The sequence below is a fragment of the Strix uralensis genome, chromosome 16 (assembly GCF_047716275.1).
Source record: "Strix uralensis isolate ZFMK-TIS-50842 chromosome 16, bStrUra1, whole genome shotgun sequence".
Classification (NCBI taxonomy): Eukaryota; Metazoa; Chordata; class Aves; order Strigiformes; family Strigidae; genus Strix; species Strix uralensis.
In genome coordinates, this window is record NC_133987.1 from 6191936 (window position 1) to 6207576 (window position 15641).

The window sequence follows — 15641 nt, forward strand, 5'->3', positions numbered from 1 at the left end:
GCTGGGGAAAGGGTAGATTTTTCTCCTAATTTCTTCACAGATTTATTTACCAAATATCTGAGGGTCCCATCACTCAATCCAGGTTTGGTACGGCTCCGGGCTCCCCCCAGCAAAGCCAGAAGACACACTATCTCCCCCCAAGGTATCTCCCCTGTTCATAATTCACTATTTCAATCTCTGCAAACCGCTGTGTTGTGTGACACTGGTAGGATGCCAATCCCCTATTGATCACCAGACTGCTAATTAACTGCCCTAATGGGTAATTGGCAGGGAAGTCTGAAGCACCAAAGGGAACTTCCACTCAGTGAAACACCAAGTCTTCCAACAATTACAGGGTACAATCGATTGACAGCAAAACACAAAGAGACAGGACTGCTACCGCCGTGTACAACGCCGGCTCTTCGCTATTTATAATCCCGAGCCCCCAAACAAAATTCTGTCTTTATGAAATCCGTGTTCACTTGTGTCCCAACTCACAATACAGGGAGGAGATTACCTGGAAGGTGGACAACAGCCAACTCTAAAAAGGTGGAAGTTTTTAACATGAGGGGCTGTCTAAATCACATTGGTTCTCCGAAGCGTAGATTGCAGGCAGTTGCAGAAGTCTTGCCAAAGCCATCGCACGAGTGGGCCCAAACTGTTTTCTCACAGTTTGATGAAAACAAGCGGAAGAGCAGAGTTGCACCACTCAGCCCAGCACAAACAAGAGGTAACGGCAATGTACGCATTCAGCAAAAATACTTTGGCAACACCGGTGCGGATGAGGGCGAGCCTCTAGATAATACTTTATCCAGATAGGCCTTTTCCTCTGCAAAAGCAGGCAAATACCACCTCACCTCACAGAAGAGGAAGAGGAAACCCCGGACAGGGGAAGAGCAGCTCACCCAAGGTCAGAGGAAGGCGCAGCCGCAGCCGGATCTCTCTCACAACAGGCTTTATCAGCTCAGACTCCCTCCAGCATCCCCTCGGCATGGAACACCCTGCAGTATTCAGCTGCTTTTTAAGATTATAGAGTCATCACAAAAGTTTCCACTTTGCGCCCTTCCTAAATCTTTCCTGTAGCGAGCAGCTGTATTTTAAAATGTGCAATTCCAAGAGGCCGGAGTAAAACAGTGAAGTACTGACCACACAGAAACAGAGACCAGCCTGAGGAGCGATAAACACACCTGCACGGGAGAGCCCTCCTGCACAGGAGCAGAAAGCATCCTTCTGTAAAAACGGGGTACAAGAAGCAACAGGTACCCAGGCTGCCACTCCGGGCAAAGGAGGTTTCTCTGTTTTCCTTACCGGCCCAAACACAGAAGCCAAATAAATCAAAAACCTGACGGGTGGTGGCCTCGCTCTGCAGGGAAACCAGAGCGTTACCAGGGCAGTGGGTTTGCACAACATCCACTGTCAGCTCTGTACTACAGATTTGAAATTAAAAGATGCTTTTTCCCCCCCCACGGGCGCCTTTCCGACAGTCAGGTCTCCAGCACCACTGCTGTTTCAGCATTAAGAAATTAATTATTTGATTAGCGATCAGTCTGACTGGCAGCAAACCGTAACTACAGGAAACCTGAGGGGCTCTGGAGAGGTAGCTCTTGAAATAGCCTGCTAATGAAGTACCCGCCAATTTAAACCATCCAGAATTAGAAGCTGAAATCACCTCCCAGCTGGAGGCAGGCTCACTGCTACCTGCTCTGCAAGGCCACTCGATCAATGGGACAGAGCCAAGGCTGCGGGAAGGGCAAGACTGAACTACTGCAGAAGCGGGAAGCGAGGACTCCCAAAGTCCCTTTTGTCACAGTTCCCCAACCCTCATTCCATGCACAACGGCTTTCAGTCACGCCTTCCCCAGACATCTGTCCTGACATAAACAGGGAAGCCTCCACCGAGACAGTACTTGATCATCCCTTCAAAAGTGCTGTTTGAAGGGTAACGTGGGTTAAAGAAGCAATTCAGTCACCTGCAACACAACAAGTCTTCATTTTTATTGAGTTAGTAAGGTCTCAACTGATTCCGATTTAAGTGATCTATAAGAAACCCTCCTTTCTCATAGTAAGAGCAGGCCTGCCCCAGGAAAGTGATGAATGCATTGAAGAAATCACATTGACAATGTACAAGAAGCATTACTCTCAATAACGGTTAGATTTCTCCTAGCACCTAGGACTTTTATAGCACAAACCTTAAATCAGCTCAACCAATCCATCAACTTTCTTGAAAACTAAATCAAGCGTGGCAGCGACAGTTTTTTGAATGGGATTATAAACACTACGCAGAGTCTTGAAAAAGCAACACGGCTGGAATATAAGCAATACAATTTTAATTCTGACCAGTCACCTACAAACCCCTTGTCTTTCCACTGTTCTGATGGCATTATTAAATATCACATTTGTGACATCGCTTGGGAAAAATGACACAAAGATACAGACATTATGATACAATAGTACAAATGATAAATTATTTATACAGTAAATAATGTCAATAGTCAGCACAAATTCATAAAAAGCAGCCGGCTCCCAGTATTATGAAAACAGTTTGGTAAATATTTAAATTGTAACACTTGTAAAGGAAGCGAGTCTTGTGAGATTCTGCTGTGAAAAATAAACCATATATTTCTCCACAATTTGTGCAATATTAATACATACAGTACACATTAGAAACTGTAACAGCAAAAGGGAAGATGGATAACAATAGTTGTCTTAGCTACGGGACTTCAAAAAGACTGTAAACACCACAACCCACCATGGTTTTCCTTCCCTGTCCCCTCAATGTAGTTTAGTTTCTATATAGTATAAAACTGAATAAATAACTGAGCTTATTTTGGGTTTAAAATTATGCCAAGATTTTTTTATCATTTTTTTTTTACAAAATATTTAACACTTTATCTTTGGTCAATTTGACCAGTAAGGCTATTTTGGGATACTAACATTTTAAAAATCAAAAGCACTTTTAATATTTGCAAGTGAGAAAAGAAGGGGAAGAGGGAAATGCATTTGGAGAAATACGCCAGAGCAGATGTGATCGGATACGCACACGTCCTCCATGCAAAAAGAAGTGGGAGGGCGAGGAGGGAGGAAGAATTATTCTGGAGAGCAGTTAAATTATCGCAAAAAGAGATTTACCATTCTGGGCACAACTGAAGCTTCACCTGGCCAGGACAGCCGCCGCCGCTCAGCGTCACAGCGGCAGCTCCCCACGCCTGCGCGGTGCGCGGGCACGTCTCCAGCCCAGGAACCGAGCAGATTTACCAAACCAGCTGCTTATCCCCTCAAACTCAGCTCCTGCCACAACCCCCATGTCAGGCCGGGCATGGCGGCACCGTTAGTCCTTAGCCTAATGCTTTACAGCACCACAGTTGGGGCTGATGGCTCTTCAGAGTGCCTTGTTGTGGTTTGTTGTGCGATATATGTCTATATATATATATATATAAAATGTAAAAGTAATACAGCTCTTACAGAAGTGGCTTGGTAAAAGCGACAATTTGCCATTCAGCAGTTTCATTAAGCTAGGGCTCCCTACCAGACCAACAGCACATTTTTATCAATTCATGGTGACAGATCATGACTCTGAACCGTAGATGACTTCATCATTTTAAATACTACCAACCCCATCTTGCCTCCAAAAACAGCTACCTAGTGTTTAACGAGAGGATGTGGTTAGAACTTTTTGGCTGATTAGACAATGCCCCATCTAACTGTTGCAAATGCATTCAGGCGACAGACTAAGGGAAAAACATCAAGTGACCTCAACTCCACTGTTGACAAAATTAAACTGGAAAAATAATGACGGATAAATCTTGCCACAGATCAATTGGAAAGCACTTTTCCCCCCCCCATCTGCAAGAATCACACCCTTCCTGGTCTACACTTTTCAATAACTTCAACAACAACAAAAAAGTAAAGTATTTTTCCTTACTCTGAAAGGCAACATGAATGGTTTTTTGTTTTGTTTTCTTAAAGACATACTGGGTGTGGACAGTAATTCTCTTTCCTCCTATATAAAAACAAGAGCAGATGAATATTCTGAATCCTACTTGCAAATTCAACAGTATTCAAGAGGATAGAACAATCTGCATAGAAACATCCACACATTTAGCATTCCGTATACTAATAGAGCTACACTGACCTACACAGCTAAAATCTGTGATTGTACCCTAGGTTTGATAGTCTTTCAGCCTCCCCTACCCACCAGAAGATACAACCCAGTCCCTTCCACGTTAGCCAGCCCCTCCTCCCTCCGGCACACGACCCTAGACTGGCACAGTCCCACACAGCATCGTTACACCAGAACACACAACTCTGGCAATTTCTTTCAGCTTGTTTTTGTTTTTTTCCCCCCCCTCTTTCTAATTAGGGAAAGGCCACCAAGATGCATCAGTTCATTCACAGAGATGCCCTCAAGGCAGTAGCAAGCACTGGGACATCCCTTCCCACGTGCTCTGCGGACGTTTGCGTTGCTCGGGAAAGCAGAGCTCAGAAACGTTGCCATCTTTGAGAAGGCCAGGTTTCCACCAGAAACACTGGCTGAAACCTGAGCGTGGTTTAGTGCCGATGAGTCCAGACATGCAAGTTAAAATGTATAGTTCAGCTTACAATTAATAGCTGTAAATGGAACCGGTTATTAATATGGAGTGCACCTTTCATTAAGAAAAATTAGTCAATAAAATTAATGAGTCGTGTTTGTACATTAGAATTTTTAACATCTCAAGAAGTATTACAAGAAAAAAGAGCCTCTCTTCTGATCTTCACAAAGGCTAAACGTCTGTCCATTTTGGTAATCGGGAAACGGCAACAAATCAAGGGAAAGGCGACTTTAGTGTTTTTTCTTTTTAATGTAGTCTTAAATCATGTTATGCTCAAATTCAATTCATCTAAAAATAATTAGTCACGAGAATTTGTTTTGATTTGCATTACGAATACTTCATTTAAAAGTAAATATTTTAGTGTTAATCTTCCCTTTTAAACTCTCTTTACAGAAACAAAGAGCTAAAACCATAAATAAGAGGGCATTAAAACCATAAAAATGACATTTGCCAATATCTTAATTTTTCAGCCAGACTTGATAAATCTATCAAAACCAGACAGTTAAATAAGAACCACATTATAAAAATTAGCAAAAAAAGGACTATTAGGTAACTCTGCAAACTCAAATATGAAACTGTACTAAACAAAATATGTGCAAAAGTATACAAGAGTAACTGCATATAGCAAGGTTAAGCCTGAATTAGTTTTAAAGCTTGCCCCGGTGAAATTGAATTCAAAGTTGTCCCACTGTATTTCTTTTTTTTCTTTCAACTCACATTGTAAGTCAAATAAAAACAAAATACACATGATAACTTCCAAACGAAGCTGGTACTGGACAAGCACAGAGCAGGACACTCACTCAGCACGAGTGCAGCATGCCACTCACAGAGAGTTCCTCAGGAGTCCTTAGAGAGTAGTGTACAAATTCAACACCGCATACAACAGCACACGTTATACTTGACAACTTGAGAATGTTCTTGGGTTTTTTTGTCTGTTTTTTGTTTGTTGGTTTGTTTTGTTTTGATTTTTTTCCTTTTGAGACAAGCTTGCTTTCTCAGTCAAACCTTTGATACGAAAGCAGTGCGATTTTGCGTTGCAATGTTTAATGCATAAAAACCAGCCACCTGGGCCCTCCGAATCGTTCTCTTCTAAGAGTAAGGACTATGGGTGAACCAACAGTCTAGAACTGTGTATAGTTATGTGCAAAACATTCACTAGCACTCTGAATCTCAGGTCTATCATATGGGCATAGGAAGTGACAGATGCAGGTAAATAGTAATTTCAGGATCCAGCACATCATCTGACATCTACAAAATAGCCAACGGAGTTTAAAATGGCAGGTTCTCCCTAGAAAGTGTATTGAAATGATTAACAAAGTAACAAAATGGGCAGAATCTAACTTTGGTGAAAAGTCTGAACATTTCACATAATGCTCAACAAGCCAAAGTAAGGTACCATCTGTAGCAAAGACTAGATTTAGATTAACTGGTAAGTAGAGACAACTCTTCAAAGATCATAACTGTAAACTGCAAATCTACTTCCAAGTCTCTTACACACCGTTCAGTCCACACAGGCCACGTTCATTTTGCTGTAAAGACTTCAGCCTGGAAACACTATGAAAAGAAAAGTTCCTTTAATTGGGTCTTTATAGGAGAAAAGGGTTAGTTGTATTTGTAGACTGGGATGCTGACGGCGGGATTCCTGTACTGTGAAGAGGTTGGGTCATTGATCCTGCAATGCTCACGTTCAGCCCCTGGCCCATCCGTGTTATAGAGGCCACAGTGCCCATAGCTGGTATCGGTGCCATTCCCACGGGCACTGGGGCCATGGAAGACAGAGGTATTGGCTCCATGCTTATCGGGGGCACAGCACTGAAGGAAGGGCTGGTTCCCATCACAGGACTCGCTCTCATCTGATTTAGAGTGAGCGGCTGAGGCTGATTCACTTGGAAGGGGTTGATTGGAGTTGGTGCTGTAGCAGCGCCTAGTTTTGAGAGAAGAAGCGGGGAGAGGGAAAGAGATCACACCTCCGTAAGCACGAGGTTTTGGAGAGCGTCTTTTCTGGCAAAGAACGCACCTTCTGTACATCCCCACACGCTCCCAACCCCGAAATGGAGAAGCCTGCATGGACACCATTCTGCAAACTGGGGCTGCACTGGTGCACAAGTACAGTCTGTTTCCTTGAACTTATCAATGTCACAAAACATCCCTTCGCTGATCAACAATCTCCACTTCTGAGGGCAGTCACTGGACAGACAGGTTCTAAATCTGGTTACCCGAAACATGCCTAACCACGACATCCAGATCTCTAATACTTTTTTTTGTTTAAATGCTACTTGAAATTTGCATTACGGAAAAGAACTGCGGACTCTTTGTACTCCTTTACTGCAATCTCGCTACTGCAGATTTGTGCATTTGCTTCAAGATCTCATCCAGTCAACTCCATTTAGAAGCTGTACGTTTCTGGCACTGAGTTTTGACAAGAATTCATAAAGTAAACAAGTTGTTTCCGAATTACAGCGGTGCTAGAAAAAAAAGCAGAGACTAACTTTCCCAGCGTTTGAGGTTCTCTGGTCTGCTGCCAACACTACAAATTCCTTTTACCGTATATGTATAGCGTTATTTGGATGGCCCAGTGACCCCTTAGCAACTTTTTGCAGTAACGGGTAATGGCAGATACACAGACTTCCTCTTGCTAAACACTGCCAAGGCTGTTCAGAATTACTGTTTTTTTCCTACCCAAGGAGTTTAATAAACTGTCATTTTTTTTTTCATTCGAAGAGTGAAGAAAATAAATATTGCAATAGCATTTTAAAGGATTTCACCATACTAGCATCATACAGAAATCTCAGTGCACATGAACAGCTTTTAAAAAATACATACATCTCCCACGTGTTCAGTGTCACCATCTAAGCCTGCTGGAAGTAAAGGCTCACTTCTAACAGGGGCTAATTTACAGGAGAACTGCAACAGCCTGGTTTTTTCAACATACACTGAAAGGGTGTTTTGATCACAACTGGTTTATCATGCTAGCCTAAAGACAGCCCAATCAGCAACCCACTAAATTATACTGCAGAGTTTGCTATCTGGAACCTCAGGCTGCAGTCAGAGATGCAACTGTGCCTGCTGTAGCCCAAGAAAAAGGGCAATTCCCACCTGCTTCCACGAGAACCTACTCCCTGTTACCTTCCCAAGGGACTCTCTAGGGGCACATGTTCACATCTTACCTGTTCTGACAATCAATCACCTTTAGCTCAGTCATTTTTCATAATCCAAAACCTTCTTCTAACACAGATCATTTTGAGAGAGCAAGGGCTAAAGCGGAAGAGAACTTGCTTGAACAAAGCTGAACCAGCAGATCAGCTGCAGACGCAAGAGTAGAAACTCTGCGCTGTCAGGGTCGGGCAGTATGCCTTGAAACCACGATGCCTCCCCTTCCTGCTCTCAGTCATGATCTGTTGGCTGAAGTACTCAAGAAAAACAAGCCCAAACCAGCTTACATTAAATCAAATAGCACCGAGTTATGCAGAGTTTTCCTATAGGAAGGGAAAGCTAAAATAGAGAACTGAAGGAACGTGCAGAAACAGACCTGGTGCCAAGAATGGATTCAGTGAAGTAACAGGTTGTGGCGGCTTAGACACCAGTGAATCCAGGTTCACCAAAGCAGCATTGGGGCCCAAAAAAGACTCAGGGGTTTTCCGAGCTGCACTTTGTTTGCCTGATGTCATGCTTGAGTGCTGGGAATCAAAGAGATCAGGACTTGTGGTACCGCTATGCTGAGATGGCAAAGTGGAACCTGATTCAGCTGAAACAACACAAAGAGAAAAACAAAACTTATCTCATTGATCTACATAGACAAGCAAAGAAACCCTGAAGTCTCCGACAGCAGAAATGTTTTTAAATCTAATGTTTGCATTAGTCAGATTTAAATGTTTCAGTAGGTTACACCCTTATAGCATGCAAGCAGATAAACGTTCTTTAGAAGAGTATGAAGAAGCTGCAGTTAGAGTTGCAGTGCTCTACTGAAGGCGCTACCTGATTTGCCCTGATGAATATTCTCACAGCTATACTGCTACAGATGGGACTAAGAGTCTCCAGGAAAAAGATTTTCAAAAGCCTTGGCTTCTGCCCTTGCACTACACCACTGCTGCACACTTCCTAGCTAGATTCCACCCAGGTTTTCTCCTTTGTGTTATAGCAGCCTAGCCCAGATTTCAATTAGTCACCATTCTTTCAGGCAGAGCCATCCTGAAAGTTCATAGTATCAAAGCACTTATATGTTAAGGTCAGGCATTTTTATTATATAGTGACTAATAACCAAATAAAGGAATACATTAAAGCATTCATAGAAGTGTATTTTTCTCCTCATCTTACTATTGTTACACACTAGAATTTACACATTTGAGAAATTCAGTCAGCATTGTTCTGTTTGACTCTCTGAGCATAAGCCATACTCCAAACATGTTGGATACTGTAAATTTAAAAGTCAAACAAATTTCTGGCTCAATGCAGCAAAAGGTTACAGAGTGAAATTCTATGGCTTACAACACAAAAGGCCCATTCCCCATAAGTTCATGCACAGGCCAAAAGGTTAACAACAAGCTTTTACTGCTGCATTATCACCAGCTTTAATCTTTTCCTCTGTGAAAGTCAATTTTATTTATTCTTTTAGAATAAAAGTTAAGAAGAGAGACATTTGTTGCTGAGACTATCACCCAAACTGTCCATGTGCTAGGAATTTCATTCATACCTGGCTTTTTGGAAGTTCGAAGTGTGTCAAATTCAGAAAAATCATCTTTAACTGTACCATTCAAATTACTGAAGAGGTCAAAAGATGTACTTCCTGTTCAAAACAACAAGACAGCCCTGTCATTAACAGATCTTCAGTTGCATCACACACCTGATACTGGTGAGAGCAATTTCTAACCCACTCCTGTTACCAAGAAGCCACTCTGTCAGATTCCAGGGCAGCAGTTCAGATCAGCTCGAGTGCTCCTACTCTTACCCAGGACGAGGGAGAAGGGTAACGTCGGAGAACTGTCCTGTCTTACAGTGTTAACCAATTAATTCAGAGCAATGTGCTTTTAAATCACAGTGTAAGGCACACCTGAGCATGCCAGGGTTTTATTGAGTGTCTGCACTAGAGAGATGTATAGGCAGGCATATATAGCTGCGGAAGAAGAGAACAGCAACAAATTTACAGCCTAAACTATAAAGTGTGTTAATCACTTAAGTGTAAAACACACTTCTGAATACAGTTCCAAAGGCAAATGCAGCATTGCTACAGCTTAAGTGATGATTTAACTTACACTTCCAAAGTTAAAAGGAGGAGGAAGGCAATAGAAAAGGTTATCTACGCCATGTAGAGATGGTAAAAGCCCTGTTAGCTAAAGCACCAGAACTTGCCCGTAGTTTGCAACCAATGAAAACAGAACATTTTCAAAACGTGGACACACCCTTACCTCGAAATGGAGGAAGAAAAACCACACCTAAATGAACAGCAATCGCACTCCTGAAAAGCTTTAAAGTGTTCTGTTTTGGGGGGGTTTTTTGATATTAGTTCAAATGTTTTTCTAATTTAGTTTTTACCTTCAACACATTTCAAGCAAATGAAGGAATAGACTTAGCTCCATAAAGAGCACAAAAAGACAAAAACCCAAGAGAACGAGTAAAAACTGTGTATAACAACAACATTCTGATCAAGAACAAAATCCTACCAGAGTTAAAGAATCATTCTCATAATGATCCAGTTATTCCCCTTTGCCCAGCGAAAAGCTGATTAGACAACTTTCTGCAGTACTCTGAGATTCCTTTGTCTATTGTGTGCTGAGATGAATGACCAGCAGAAAATGCATTTAGGATGCATTTAGCCACAGTGCCAACACTAAAATACCAGGTATTAAGATTCATCAAGGTTGCATTAGTTAGAGAGCATGAACAGACAATTAAATCAGCACCTTCTGCGTCTTGCTAACACAAGGGCTTAGGGACAGTTTTCACACCCTCAGTCTGAAGTAACAAACCTTCATTTGCACCTCTAAAAGTCTCCTCAGAGCATGGAGCTGCTCAACCTGTCAATCTACATCTGCAGAGACATCCATCTGCATAGCTACTTATCATGATGAAAAGTAAAATTATAGTATCATTCATTTCCAGAAATTAAGTCCTTATTAATTAAAGATAAAATCCATTTAAAAACCCAACAGCAGCAGCAGTCCTAAGTGCTCAGCATGCATCCACACATACCAATAAAAGAACGTAGAAAGGACAGAGCATGAAGTAGCAACACAAATTCAGAGCTCGAAGTCAGAATAATTACATTTGAAGTTCTTTTCGCTGCTAGCTATTACAACTCCCATTTATTATACAGACCAGTTCTGCAAATTGTTCAGCACGTAGCTTCTTTTAACCAAGCAATGCGAGAAAATAATTCGGATTTCACTTTCATTATTCAAACAATATGGATATGGGATAAGACTGTTTCTCACCAGAAGTAGAGAGAGGTTTGTTTGCAGGCGCTGGTCCCCAAGGATCCACAGAAGATTTTGCTGCAGTAGAAGATGGCTGAGCAGGAGCCCAAGGGTCAACATTTTTGGGCAGAGACTGAGCTGTGGATCCCGCTGGTGCTGCCCAAGGGTCAACGGAAGCAGCTGGTTTGGCACCTGCAAAATGAGCCAGCAGGAACACAAGTCAGTACAGTTTCACTTTGGAAAGCTTTCCTTGGAGATTGATCTCTCTTATGAGCCATTACCACCCATTAATACCAAACATAAATAGGTGAAGCAGTAATCAACATTAGGAATACTGATAAGTCTCAGCATACCGGAACAACAAGCACAAGTAAATTCTGTGCAAGACAGAGGAATAAAACAAATCTCCCATTTGAAACTGAATTAAAAAAAAAAATCTGCAGTTCCAACAAGAAAATAAACTTGCTTTTGCTACAGACATTGCCACCACAACAGACAGTGTCTGACTGAAGATGACCTAGATCACAGGGTATATTTATGAACTCCCAGGAAAGAAGGTTTCTAAAAACCCTATATGTAAAAGGTATGAAATACACAATATTAAGACTTGGACAAAGAAAAGAAATCTGTTAAGATTCAAAGGAAATAGTTTTCAAACTCTTTTAACCATACTGTTCTTTTATAAAAATATAATCAGCTTCCCTGAGCTAGCTGTGCTTTTTTCACTCCCATTGGTAAGCACTCCTCCTGACACAGATCTAAGCTGTCCACTGATACCCCTTCCTATATTTTTTTTTTTAAAAACAAATGTTGTATGTTCAGGATTCCCATTTTTATTGGAAGATGCTGACAACTCTTCATTCCTACAAATTCAGATTACCAAACTGCTTCAGACTATGCACACGGTTAGGGCTTCCTAGTGTAAAGTGACAAATTAAGACAGTAAAGGGAGAAAGAAAGAGAAAGAAACTTGCCTCACTATATACAATTTCCTGCCAGTTTTTTGTTCTTCCTCCCCAATGAACTAATTTATTACTTCTCAGCTTAGGTGACCTCCTCTTCCTTCTACCATTAAATGACACTATTTTGGTCTGTCAAACCCCAGGGCCACTGAAGCAAATCACACACAGATCTGCAGTGGGCCAGGTCTGTGTTGGAAGGTATCACTCTCGCTTTGCTCCTACGTCGTCCATCCCCGCTGCCCCTCCCCGGCCATCTGAGTGCACTCAGGAATGGGCACTCAGTACTTTAAATGCACATCCCGGACAGCTCTACGGGGATCAGTTACCTTCAAGTCAGTACATACAAACACATTTCCTCTTCCCAATGAAACTTCTCAACCCGTCATGGTTTAATTACTACATAAGCCAAGAGCAGGACAGAATTATCCAGGCGGTACACAGCTATTATCTTTAACTACCACGTGGGTTTGAAGTTACAATTGAATACTGTTTTATTTTTTAAAACTACATACAAACTCCCTTGGTATCACAATATTCTTGACAACCAATTCAGCGCTACACACAGCGGCACAAATCACAATTTGTAACGTTGGTCTTTGTTTCATCCACAGGCAACATGGTCTTGCTACAGCTTCAGACCGGAAAATTCTAAAATTCTCCAAGAAAATACAACTATTCCCACACCGGTACTTACATTTCCTTTATCTACCCTTAGTGCTGAGTTACGAGCAATGCCACGCAAGAAATGCTAATGACAGCACTTCCCATCAACGGAAGCTTTCAAAAATGTCTTTTCTTTCATAAAGAGAGCACACAAAATTACAGCACTTGGGAAGATACCTTCCCATAGCTTCCATTAGCTCTACTGAAATGCCAAAGCACATGCAGGATTTGAAAAATACAGCTTAACAAGTCACTTTTTTATTAGCAGTCAAATTCATAAATCTTAGATCTTCAAGACAATCCTTAGGAGCCAAGTAACCAGCAAGCTGGAACAAGGGGTTTTTCTATGGCATTAATAAAGTTGGGAGCCACTGAGAGGAAATTATACAGCTGCAGCTGATGCAAGGAAAATCTTGTCAGGGGATGATATATCAAGCATGAGATCTAAGAAGGTGGATTTTGTTTTGTTTTTTAACCATGGAAAAACATATTGAACAGTCTTAGGGCCCAAAATTTGGGACTTTTTCTGATCTCATGACTGCAGTTTATCGCCAAAAAGAAAACAGATTACACTTAGAACAATGAACTGTAGCTGGCCCAGGAGCTATGTAGTTGGCTTTAATGCCACCACAGGGAAGGAAAAAAAAAAATATTATTGAACTTCAAAATTTTCATCAGGAATCTGGATGGTGGTGTGCGGAATGCTAATGCAAATGACTCTGAAGCACTTTATAGCAAAGCTTGTAGAACCACCAGCCTGAAGCAAAACTAACAGAACTAAACTGTTAGTCTTCAGGAAAAAGCTTCCACTTGCACAGAAATCCCCTGACCCTCAAAAAAGAAAAAAAATCCAAAGCCAACAAAAAGTAGATCCAGCTCCAATTCCACAGATGTAGCAAGTTTAACACTTACTGTGAGGAACCATCAACTTTCTTATGCAAAGGAGTAACTCCTTGGACAGACTTTGGCTAACCTAGAAAACAGCACACTACACAGGCAGCAAAACAAACACACAAAAGCAAAAAAAGTGGGCTTAACTGCTCTTTAAGATGTGAAGCACTGGAACCTTCACTTCAGAAACAGATTCCATGAATTTAGCATCGAAAGCATATGAAGCACAGTGAATATTTAAAATGGTAACCTCAATTTTTTTGTTTAGTACAAAAATTTCCATTTAAACACTTTAAACCATTTGGTTCTGATGGTATACACATCCCATTTCACTGGGAGCAATTAAAGACATGGTAATTCAGATCTATGGCCTTCCTAACCAGAGCACCCTGCCTAAGTCCTGTATTAAATACTGGCAAGAGACTAAACCCATGCCCCTGGACACAACTAGCAAAGCATGAGCATCCCCCCAGTCTGAGACAAGTTGTTTTTGCTGTACAAAGATGACAGAAGCTTCACTGCTCTTTCTTAAGATTCAAAACGCACACACAAAAACCCAGCTGCTTAAAAAGCAGGAACAGAGTGCAACTTCCATTTGTTTCTGCTTGGAAATGAGTTAGGGGAACATTAGTTCTAGAGGAAACAATCAAAATGGACTAATATACTGTTGTTATCAAGCATGATACCGTACACTGAGAAACTCTGAAAAGCTCAACATTAAAAAGCTTTTAAATAAGCATTCCTTCAGGCAGTTTATTCTTACCAAATGATTGCCATGGGTCAGAGGCAGTAGCTGCAACTGTGGATCCTCCCCAGGGATCAGTTTGGTTTGCAGCAGCAGGAGGTCCCCAAGGCTCCGTTTTCTGTGGGGCCGGTGCCGACGAGGGCAGGGCATCCATTAGGTCCAACAAAGTGGTATGCTGAGGGCAGGAATAATCTGAGCTTTAATCAAGAGCATTACCAGTCTGAAGTACAAACCCATGAGAGTGAAGAAGCAATTATTTTTTTTTTTTTCCTTTTACACACCTGCATTGACTAGTAGTTTGAAATTTAACCCACATGGAAGAAGCTTTAAGCTATACAACAAAGCAATCCCAAAAGCATAAAAGAGCTCAGTATTAAGCTATTTTGTGTTACTGTATTTCAGCTTTTGGCAGCATAACCGGGAATTTCTTAGTCGAAGGCACTACCTCCTTCTTTTTGGGAATTTTAATTGTGTCTCTGCGACTCTCCTCCAGAGCCATCTGTAATCTCAGATCATCTCCGCGTCTGAGGCGCTCCTCCTGCAAAGGAAATCAACACTGTTGATATAGACCATTAGCCTAGACTGTGCTGCTCGCTCCCTCCAGGTATCTAGCCCCCTTGGCAGGACACTGCCCGGGAGGCCTGGGCAGTACTCCCTGCCACCCTAGGAGTGATGCGCACCACAGGCACGCGCAGTGGGATTGCCAGGATTATTTGCTGTAACTTGTACATAACACAAGTGGGGGGAAAAAAAATAAAAATTTCTTGTGATTCTCACCTCAAACAGAGGTCAGGAGCACCCCTGACCCTGTAACACCTGTGTAACAGCATGATCACAACAACATCCATTTTGCTGACTGACATTTACCCTCGTGTGGGTTTACTCCTAACAGGAAAGCTATAAATGAAACGTCCTTTCTGAAATTCAGTTACAATGCTTGAAACACCACAGAACTTAAAGACAAAGTAAATATCCCATCTCTAAATTATCGTAATGTTTTTGAGCATTCAAATCACCACTGAAGGATGTAGTGATTTAAACTTGAGTTTTCCTGGCTTTTGTCAGCTTCCCTCCACACCTGATGCAACTGTTAAAAAGAACACTAAGTGAATTAATCTAGCCAACTCCATGTATATTTTGTAGGTTTTTAACATCTGTAAACTACCATGTTTGTGGTACATTCAACTACTTTAAATATCTTTGCTTGCATCATGTCTTTCAGAAGTTGACTAATTCCCCAGCTGGTATTTCCCTTGCGATTTTATTTCAACCGATAAGATTCTTATTTTTATTTTCTTTAACTTTGCCCAATAATGACAAAGTTTACTGGGTGACAGTTTCCCTTTCCAAGCACAGAGATACTAATGCTTAACAGTAAGCTTAGCAGTAAGCTAAACTTGTCC

The 15641-nt window shown here is 41.6% G+C and overlaps 1 protein-coding gene across 7 annotated transcripts in view; it reads right to left on the reverse strand.

The window, feature by feature from the left end:
* Positions 1–1949: 1949 nt before the first annotated feature.
* EPN2 (epsin 2) overlaps positions 1950–15641 on the reverse strand; it is a 46751-nt gene continuing 33059 nt past the window's right edge. For 5 of the 7 annotated variants that reach the window (XM_074885524.1, XM_074885522.1, XM_074885523.1 and 2 more), the window contains 6 exons: positions 14684–14776; positions 14257–14413; positions 10996–11169; positions 9258–9350; positions 8097–8312; positions 1950–6491 (listed from right to left, as the gene is read on the reverse strand). In XM_074885524.1, the coding sequence (XP_074741625.1) occupies positions 6154–6491; positions 8097–8312; positions 9258–9350; positions 10996–11169; positions 14257–14413; positions 14684–14776 (1071 nt within the window). In that variant the 3' untranslated portion in view covers positions 1950–6153. The remainder of the gene's footprint in view (positions 6492–8096; positions 8313–9257; positions 9351–10995; positions 11170–14256; positions 14414–14683; positions 14777–15641) is intronic. The other 2 variants (XM_074885526.1, XM_074885525.1) reach the window with 2 other exon arrangements.